This window comes from Cebus imitator, unplaced genomic scaffold (assembly GCF_001604975.1).
Source record: "Cebus imitator isolate Cc_AM_T3 unplaced genomic scaffold, Cebus_imitator-1.0 Scaffold3, whole genome shotgun sequence".
Lineage (NCBI taxonomy): Eukaryota > Metazoa > Chordata > Mammalia > Primates > Cebidae > Cebus > Cebus imitator.
Window position 1 is genome coordinate 1,882,763 of NW_016107318.1, and position 10,673 is coordinate 1,893,435.

At 35.5% G+C, this 10,673-nt stretch overlaps 1 protein-coding gene across 1 annotated transcript; it reads right to left on the minus strand.

Moving 5' to 3' along the window:
• Positions 1 to 5,881: 5,881 nt before the first annotated feature.
• Positions 5,882 to 7,814, minus strand: LOC108306195 (bifunctional purine biosynthesis protein ATIC-like). Its single transcript, XM_037739457.1, has one exon. It carries the CDS (start codon positions 7,748 to 7,750, stop codon positions 5,969 to 5,971), a length of 1,782 nt encoding a protein of 593 aa, XP_037595385.1. The 5' UTR covers positions 7,751 to 7,814; the 3' UTR covers positions 5,882 to 5,968.
• Positions 7,815 to 10,673: the final 2,859 nt, after the last annotated feature.

Sequence of the window (10,673 nt, forward strand, 5' to 3'; positions counted from 1 at the left end):
AGGACATCTATAAGACCAGCCAAATAAAGGCAAATCCTGAGATTTGGGTTTTCCAGGGAATTTAAGAGAGCTGCAAATCTATTAGTCACCTCCAGTGGCTGCTAGGCTGCTCATCAATCAGGTACATTTGAGAAATACATTGGTTTGGTCCAGAAAGGTGAAATAATTCGAAGTGGAGCAGGTGGGCTTCCAGGCTATAGGTAAATTTAAATATTTTCTGGTTCGCAATTGGTTGACTTTGTCTAAAGACCTGGGATTAATAGAAAGGAAATGTTCAGGTTCAGATAAAAGATTGTGGAGACCAATGTGGCTGCCCTTAGAGATGATAGATGACAAATATTTCCTATTCAGACCTATAAAAGGTGCTAGACACTCAGTTAATCTCCTCTGGATTGAGAGGGCCTGGAAGAAAAAGATCTAGCTATGTTAATAGAGATTTGTTTACAGATGCGAATTTTCTCCCACAAAGGACAGCTTTGCAGGGCATTTAAAAATATGGCAAATAAACATATTTTGACATAAAATATTTGAATTTTCTTCTTTGTCATATAATGTTATGCCAGAGTCAGATTGGAAGTAAGTCATGATACGTAGAGTTAAATAAAACACATCTGATGAGAATTTGTAGTCTATAGGGCATGACTCCCCAGACCCCTTAGGAAGAAATTTGGGCAAGATTAAAAAAAAAAAATCAGGGCTTAATCCTTGGTTGATTCATCAACATTTTATGACAATCTAATATGTATTATACTCCTGACATGCTATGCATTAAATTTTCTTATATCTGTAAATTAATTATCATTAAAAATAATAAGGATATGGTAATGATGATAGACATTTGTTGTGCCTTTGTTACAGGAAAGGGGTTGAGATACAGACCCCAAGAGAGGGTTCTTCAATCTTGAGCAACAAAGAATTCAGCGAATTCAGCATGAGTCCGCAAAGTAAAGTAAAAGCAAGTTTATTAAGAAAGTAAAGGAATCAGAGCAGCCCCAAGAGCTGCTGTTTACTCATTTTTTACTACTATTTCTTGATGATATACTAAACAAGGGAGTGGATTATTCATGCCTTCTCTTTTTAGATGATATAGGGTAACTTCCTGACATTGCCATGGCATTTGTAAACTGTCATGGTGCTATGAGAGTGTAGCGGTGCAGACGACCAGAGGACACTCTCATTGCCATCTCAGTTTTGGTGGATTTTAGCTGGCTTCTTTATTGCAACCTCTTTTATCAGCAAGATCTGTATGTCCTGTATCTTGTGCTGACCTTCTATCTCATTCTGTGATATAAGATGCCTTGACTGTTTGGGAATGCAGGCCGGTAGGTTTCAGCCTCATTTTACCCAGCTCCGATTCAACATGAAGTTGTTTTGGTTCACATGCCTCTGACACCTTTATTATATGCCAGTCATTGTTTAAGTACTTTACGTATATTACATCGTTTAATTTCTCATTAATTCTATAATTTTCAAGTTTATGTAACTGAAGCAAAAAAAGTTCAGCAAGTTAATGGAAAAGGTTTGAAGCAGGATATCTCAATAAACAATGAAGTCATAAAATTCTGGAAAATGTACACAGAATGCACAAATTTACATAGCATGTAAATTTCATATAACACTGTTAGAGATTCCCTGAAGCCTCTTAAGGGGTCAAATGTTAAGTACAGAGTTACAGAAGACTATTTCCCAAAGATTTCTCTCATTTTTGCTTCATATCAAACATTAGTAGAGCCGATGCATGATTTAAAGGATAAAACTCTATGTTATTGCATGCCAGGAATAAGTTTTCAGTGAGGACCTAGCATGTGTCAGACACTAAGCTGTTATAGGCATTATCGGCTGTGAATAAAACAGACATGCTAATAAATAATATATTGCATATTATAGAACTTTCAAGACCGCTCCACATGTTAATGATAGAGTGAGAATTTGAACTAAGATATGTTTGATCCAATGTGTCTTGTTCTACTGTGCAGCACTTAAGATCACAACCATTCCTTGAATTAATAATTACATTAAAATGCCCATTACAGCATAAGTGGCCCCATATCAACACCTATCTCTAAGTGTAGATATAAAGTTGTGTTTACTCTGATAAGAGTAACTTAGATGCTTTTGATAGGTAAAATGTTGAGAAAATTTTTAAGGACACTCTTTATTCCTTCTAAAAGAGAGAAATTCTGTACCAGTAATAAGGTTTAATATATCTAATTATAACTATAGGCAAGAGTCCAGCAAAACCTGGCCTGATTCCTTCAGCACCCTCACCACTTCCCACACAATCCTTCACCCTTTTCAACTGCTTCAAACATAATTCTAAAATGTAGCTCCTAACCTATACCACTGTTTTTTACACTAATTTATAGTGGTTAATAATGCTTCTAATAGTTCATAATTAAACATGGGAAAAGAAAGAAAGAGTTGAATACTACTTTGTCAAACTTTAAATTGTTTTGAATTTAAAAACTGTTTTGCATTTATTTTCTCATTTTGTTTTGTTGAATTAGTTTTACTTTTAAAGTATCCATTAATTAGGAAATACCCTTAAATTTTACATTAAATCTCTTGACTCTGTAATTCTTTGATTCATTATATAATATGAGCTATTCATAGCATATTGAACTTAATTATACTGCACTGTACTATCCTTAAAAATTCTCAAATTTAGAATGTATGACATTGACTTACAGAAAACACAGATCCTATTGTAGTTTAGAAACTCTAAAATAGCCAATCACCTTCTCAGGTTTCACAGTACACTGAGATCACATTTTATATATTACAACCAGGAGCAATGTAATGCGTTTGATATTTATTTTTCAAATATTAGTGCATATTTCTTTGTCTTCCAGAAAAGTCATTTATTTTTATTTTCTTTTATTTTCACAGTAGTATTTACTTTGGATTTGATATTTTTAAAAATAATGTTTGCTTAAGGAATTCCAATTAGCTTTTTCAGGGGATGAACTGGGCCAATATGAGTTTCTTGCATGTTGTGCTATTTCATTTAAAATCCATTAGAGCTCCATTAATATATTTACAATTATTTTTCATGGAAATAAATAAGTATTTTCAATTGCTTTGTAGTGTAGTAATGATTGTTAATAAGTGACACAATGTATACTTTGTGAGCAGTCCTTTATTTTGATAAATAATAAAACCTACAATTATAGTAGTTAACATGTATTTTTCAATTACTGCTTTCATGACTTAGGATAGGCATTACCAAGAAAACAACTGCCTGAAATAGAAAAAATAATATTTGGTTTCATCATAAAGAGTGTAGTATTGAGCTCAGAAGTGCCTTTGTTTTATATTGTCTTCTCAATACAAGCCAAATTATGACATTACAAAATAAATTCGATTGGATACTGTTTATCCTCATGTGTGGGTAGCAGAGAGGTTTTATTAAGAAAACATCACCATTTTCCTAGACTTTTGCTGATTTAATAACCAAATGAAACTGCTACATCAGACCCAGCACAGCGGCTCACACTTGTAATCTCAGCATTTTGGGAGACCAAGGTGGGTGGATCACCTTAGGTCAGGAATTCAAGACCAGCATGGCCAACGTGGCGAAACCCCATCTCTACTAAAAATACGAAAATTAGTCAGGCATAGTGGTGCATCACTGTAATCCCAGCTACTCGGGAGGCTGAGGCATGAAAATTGCTCAAACCAGGGAGGTGGAGGTTGCAGTGAGTCAAAATTGTGCCACTGCACTCCAGTCTGGGTGACAGAGTGAGACTCTCTCAAAAAAAAAAAGAAAAAAAAGAAAAATGAAACTGCTATATTACAAAAATTATACAACACATAAAATGCTTTGCCACTATAATTTTGATGTCTCAATGAATTAGTCTGCCATCCATATCTCATATAGTAACATTATATTTCACTAATATTCTAGTTACATATTGGTAGAGTATATTTTACTGTAAGTAAATGTGATCATAAAAATTTATTATGTTAGGTGATTGAGACATCCAAGGGTTTTTTCCATGGTTAGTCCTCTAATAGGGATTAATTGACTGGCACTTTTGACTTTCTATAGGGTTAATGATGACCAATGACTAAAACATTAATAAATCATAATAAGTTTTTACAGATATGATGCAGTAATATGAATACTGTCTGTGACTTCATCTTTTATAATTTGAGAACTGACAAATTCAACACTTGGCAATATAACCCTCTGGTTCAAATGTTGTTGGGATGGTAAATTTTTGCCATCAGTGCTCTTTCCATTTGCACATAATTAATTAGTAATAAGTGTGGAGATTGTATTATGACCTAGTTATATATCTCTGTGGATATCTGTGTATTGAGATAAAATGATACTAGATAGAATGCATAAAACTAATTTCCAATGCCATTTAAATTGTGCTTTTCCATTTATAACTGTACTTGTTGGTGAGATGTATCTCATTAGAATTTTTTTAAACTGTTGTTACTGAATATGCTTGAAATATTATGCATCATATTGATATTTTGAACATGTAGCTCAATATCTTTATATGTGAAATGTCACCTCTGGTGAGATTATTATTCATCTAAACAGTTATCAAAAGCTATTTGGATCTTTAGGAAAAGCTTTTTTTTTTTTTTTGCTTGCTCTTGTCAGCTTTAATGCATATTAAGTTTATTACAAGTCTCTAAATCACATACCTTAAATAAAATTATATATTTTTGATATATGTTCCTTTCACCTAGACAAACTGACTAAATTTATGAACGCAGGTGGAATCCTTCCTCATTATTTGTGGAACATTCCTGTTAAATTTGTGTGATGACTTGTGGGCATATAAGAAGAAAATCAAGGCATTTGTCATTGGAAAGATTAATGTTATTAAAAAATTTTCAAGTAGCATTTTGTAAAAAGGTTGTTAGAGATGGGACTGCTTATATGTATATATTTTATAATTTATGTATGTAAATTAATAAAGTGCTGTGATTTCATTTAAAGATGATTTCACTGAAGTTCATCCTATGGAGAGGTAGGCTATGCCAAAGTCTTAAGTAAGAGTGACTACACTAATGAAAATAAATATAATTAATTATTTATCAGCTAATGCCTCTACTTTCAGGTGCGGAAGACCCGATGTGATGTATAAACTATATTTATTTTACTAAATACCTATTCCTGTGTCAGGAGCGTGCTCTGTTTCTTTTCTTTATACTCATCTAAAAATGTTTCAAAAATTCCATCCTGTGATTGCTGCATAATTCCATCACTTGCAGTACTTAATATTCTACAAGATATCCCAATTTCTTGAGTCACCTTATAAAAGGTGTGCTGAGGGAAATATTTTTATTGTTTTGAAAATAGGATCTTACTAAATTTCAACCGAAACAGCTACTAAGAAAAAAATAAGAAATGATGCTGCAATGAAAGTTAACAGTTAACAATAATTACTAACCAACAGATCATCAGCATATTTATTTTTTTAATGGTTCACTCAATTTTAGCACTCATTCATTTGTTCATTTGCTTCAAAAATAGTTAAGTGTCTACAGGTGCAAGTTGTTCTCTTTGTTGCTGGGGATATAGAGGAAAGAAGTCTCTGCTCTCCTAGAATTTAGTCTTTTAGGACTCTGGATATTAAAACAAATATAACTCAGTAAAATATTTAGTTACAATTATCATTTGTGTCACAAATTGGAAATTTAGAGTTCTGTGAAACATACAAAAGGGAAACTTACTAGATCTATAAGACAAGCTGAGAAAGTCTTCTCTGAAGAGGTAACGTTTAAGATTTGATGAATAATAGTTATTCAGGCAAAAAGAACAAGGGGATGGATGATTCAGGGAGATGAAACATAAATAGAAGGCTTGGACTTTCTACTTCCACATAGCAAAATAAGCATAGCATCTTTTTTTTTTTTTTTAAGATGTACTTTTTTTTTTTTTAAAGTTATTCTCAAAGTTTCACCTACATATAAGCAACCCATAAAACAGGGTGTGATAAAATCAGTGGTGGAAGAGCCGAAGGTTCGTATGAGCGAGGATGATTCCCAGTTCATCGCAGGCCTCAATCACAACTTTGCCAGCAGCAGAGCTGGGGGGAGCCGCGATGTACGCCACACCACTCCTATTAGCTCTGCCTACATTATCTCTGAAAGGGAAGAAGGCATCAGAGCTGACAGAAACTTCACTCAGTTTGTCAACCCATTCCTTCTTCTCTGCCTCAGTGAGTAATTCTGGGACTTCCTCAAACAGGGCCTTCCACTTTGTCAAGTCTTCATCCTCACCAATGGTTCCAGTCACGTATTGATCGATAGCATTGGAGATTTCTGCTCTCTTCACTCCCATTTTAAACTTCATCGAGAGCACTTGTGGATGGTGTCTAAGCCACCGGTAGTTTGCCTTATCTCCTGCAAGGTGGGTGCAGTGTATACAAGACTGCTGTCCAGCTCCAATGCCCATAACCTGCCAGTTCTTGGCATAGCCCACGGAGTTGGACTGAGTGTACTTGACAGCAATGGTGGCTATGCCGAGGCCTCGGAGGGCAGACTCTGGCAGACCTTTATTCTTGGTGACAACATTGCTAAATAATGACTTGTCGACGACACCATTATTTCTCTTCTGGCTTAAATGAAGACCGAAGAGAGTTCGAACTTCATTTTCTTCTGGTTTGTAAGACTGGTCCATCTGAAGAACACAGTAGGTTCCATTTTTCTTTTTGGAAAGTATTGTCAAGGCTTCTTCTTCATATCCTGGGGCAATTATACCATCAGAGACTTCTCTGGAAATAATTTTTGCAGTTGGTACATCACAAACGTCAGACAATGCCACAAAATCGCCAAATGACAACATCCTATCAGCCTCTCTTGCTCTTGCGTATGCCGTTGAAATGGGTGTAAGGGTTTTATAGAGATCAAAGACCATGCAGACTCTGGCCTCATCTTCGCTGAGTGGAGTTCCAACAATGGCGCCTGCTGGGCTGACATGTTTGAAAGATGCAGCGGCTGGAATACCTAACACCTCCTTGAGTTCCTTCACCAGCTGCTGCCAGGCGTTCAAAACATCGCACAGGTTTATAAATCCAGGGGCTCCATTTAGAACTGTGATGGGAAGCTTGGGCTTCAGTGTGTACAGCTGGGCAGGGGTCTGATGAGGGTCCATTCCATACCGCAAGCGCATCTGAGATATGCCTTTGCTGTACTGTTTCCTGAAATAATCTGAAATTGCTTCATCGTATCGTGCCGTATGACTGAATGCCTTCAAGGCTAACTGGCGTCTAGTCTCCAAGGAGGTGCCCTTGCTCTCGAAGCTCTGCATCTCTGTGGACACTGCCACATAGTCCTCAGGTTCACACACCACTGTCACTCGAGCGTGGTTTTTGGCTGCAGCTCTCAGTAAGGTTACCCCGCCAATGTCAATTTGCTCCACAGCCTCCTCAACAGTCACACCTGGAGAAGCCACTGTCTTCACAAAGGGATAGAGATTGCAGGCAACAACTCTTATAAGATTGAAATCAAGCCTGGCCATGTCAGCATTATCTTCTGGGATATTGCGAGCCAGGATTCCAGCATGGACTGCAGGATGCAAAGTTTTCACACGTCCCCCCAACATTTCAGGAAATCCTGTCAACTCAGAGACATCTCTGACTGCCAGACCAGCTTCCCTGAGAGCTTTTGCAATCCCTCCGGAAGTGACCAGATTCAAACCAAGAGAGGTCAGGTTTCTTGCAAATTCCACAAGGTCGGTTTTATCAGAGACACTGAACAAGGTGAGCTGGCCGGGAGCCATGATGGCAGGCGCTCGGTCCGGGGCTAGCGGGAAGCAGCACGGGTGACACCACGTGTGCAGGGAGGAGGCCATAGCATCTTAAAAGTTCAACAATAACTACTAGTATATGAATTGCTTTAACTTCAACACAAGAAGATTTTGTAATAGCTGTACATACAACACGAAGAAAGCCATAATGCCATATAATTTATTCATCTTTGAAATCACTGGAGTCAAAGAATATCTTCAAAGAAACATATTTCCCATGCAAACATATATTCAGTTGTGGGACAATACATATGTATTACTCAATGCTCAAAATTTAGAACTCCTTTGCAAGTTCCAAGATGTATGACTCATATATACATCTACTATGAAAAAAATTACATTCTGCTCCATGGAATGTCATTTAAGATAGAGTAGAATGAATAAACACGTGTAAGCAAATTGGAAAATGCAGGTTCTAGTTTCAGTTTCACCAGCCAAAGTTTTTGTTTCTTTTTGCAGTATAGGTAACCTTATTTCCTGATAGGGGCATTGTGAGATTAAAATGTGTAATGTTTGTTTTGAAGTTTGAAAATTGGTATAAACTATACACATGGAATATTTTATCATTTTTCCCTTGAAAATTCTATACATATTTGGGTTTTTCCTATCTTTGATCAAATGCCTTCCCTTTATTGGAAAGTTCAACATGTACTCTTCTTTTTTCCCCCTAAAGTTTCAATTAAAATCCCATTACTTTTTTGAGGCTTTTTTCTACCATAGAAGTTACTTTTTTCTCCCATCTCTAACCTCTCTCAGCACTTACAAATTATTTGGTGACTGGCATTTATTGACTTGCATGCTTATTTTAATGTGCGTTTCAAAAGCATAGTATTTTGATGTTGAAAGGGAAATTAAAGTTCACTTGGTCCACCAGATTTCAGAGGTCAGGCTTTCCTTTGAGTCATTTCAACCCTCTTGTCAAATAAATTTTGCTTGAACAGCTCCTCTGACAGATAGCTTGGTATCCTTTGATTAAGTATATATTGCTTCTTGACATCTCTATGAGAAAGTTATTTTTTTTTTTAAATTAAGACTAAATATGTCAAACGGCTTTTATACCTGCCAACTATTTCCTGATCATCTCTATCCTGATCACCTTTCTTTTCAGGGCAAAGCAAGCTTTCAGGTATTTTAGTTATACTGGTTATTCTTGCCTAAAAATATTCCAAGAGAATCTCCCTCCCTCTCTCTCTCTTTCTCACTCTGTGTTTATGTGTGTGTTTGTGTGTGTATTATACAGTATTCATAACTAAATGTATTATTTAACTATAATATAATTCTCTTTTGTTTTAAATATTGTAATTCTAGCATTGCAGACTCAAACTTCATTACATTTTTGATGATCATACCAAGTTTATCTTACTTTATATTGAATCCACATGTCTTAGTCTCAGGTGATTCTGCTAAATCATATATACCCATCATAGATTACTGCAATATCTGTTTTGGATATAATTTCCCAGATGCTAAGTTATGTTCTGTTACTTCTGATGGTAGATAGTAGATTGTAAGCCAGTAAACCATAAAAAATATATATTTTCTTTTCTTAAACATACTTCAAGCTGCTTACAATGAGAAGCCATTTGCTTTTTCATCTAAATTCCATTACATAATGAACTTCAAAGCGAATCGATGCCCATTAAACACCTAGGAAAGATATGATGATGATTGGTTTATATGTATTTTTTGTTCATATGTATGTGTGTATAACTGAATTTGCATATCCATTGTGAAAATAAATAGAATCGTTGTCCAAATGATGACCTGCTCAAGATTTTATTTACATATATGTGAAGGTACAGTTGACATACTCATAATATTGAGAAATAATAATACATGCCCTTTATTCTATAAGAATTATATAAACATGAAATTCCTTAATTTTTCTTTCTATAAATGGCAAGGAACACATGCTTTTGAGTCACTAGCAGGGACTAAAAGATTTTATCATATTGTGAAATACTTGATGTTTTTTGTTTCCAGTACAATAGTACATCTTAATCTTAATGTAGTATAGTTAACTGAGTACGTTTGACACATTTTCCTCTTTCTAATGTTGTGCTTAGTTTTCTCATGATATACAACCATGGGACCTACGTTATTTATCATGTGTTTCTGTCAGTGCTTCATTTTTGACCTTTCCTTCTTCAAAAGTTTCAAAGAGGTTCTAAAAGGTACTACTCCTTTATGCTATATGAACTTGAACCAATCTAGTGCATTTCTTCTCTACTAGTACATGACTTTCTCCTTTTATCTTATCTTAGAGGTTTAGTTAAAATGCTATAATTAAACAAAAATGTTTTTGTATGCTGGCATGTTCCTCAAGTGCTGTATCATGTTCAGAACACAAAGATTAAGTCATATTTTAATAAACAATACAATCTTCTGCACTTTAAGAAAAATCTTCAAAAAGCACACCAACTATTGTAGTCAGCAGTGTCACAGAGAACAAAATCTGTTCTACTTTAAAGACAAAGAGACTTATCACAGGCAATTAGTCACAAAGCCACACCCTAGAATTTCACCATCAAGGAAACTGCTGCCTCAGCCAACCATGATTAGGCAAGATATGGAATCAGAAGACTAACTATAGAATCGGGAAATTTCAACTATATTTGTTAGTCCAGAATTACACACCAATATTACAGTCTCCAGTAGCAGAATGAACCCTTTCCTGCTTTTATTCCGTCAAGTTCCAAATTGAAGCCTTGCTTCCAAAACCATCATTATAAGGGAAACTATACATTGTGTTAAAAATAATCTTGGATGGGCACAGTGGCTCATGCCTGTAATCCAGCACTTTGGGAGGCCAAGGAGGGCTGATCACTTGAGGTCAGGAGTTCAAGACCAGCTTGGCCAATATGGTAAAACCCTATCTCTATTACAAAATACAAAA

What these genes read in the sequence shown, in the direction of transcription:
- LOC108306195 (XM_037739457.1), bottom strand. Translation starts at nt 7,750, where the DNA reads ATGGCTCCCGGCCAGCTCACCTTGTTCAGTGTCTCTGATAAAACCGAC.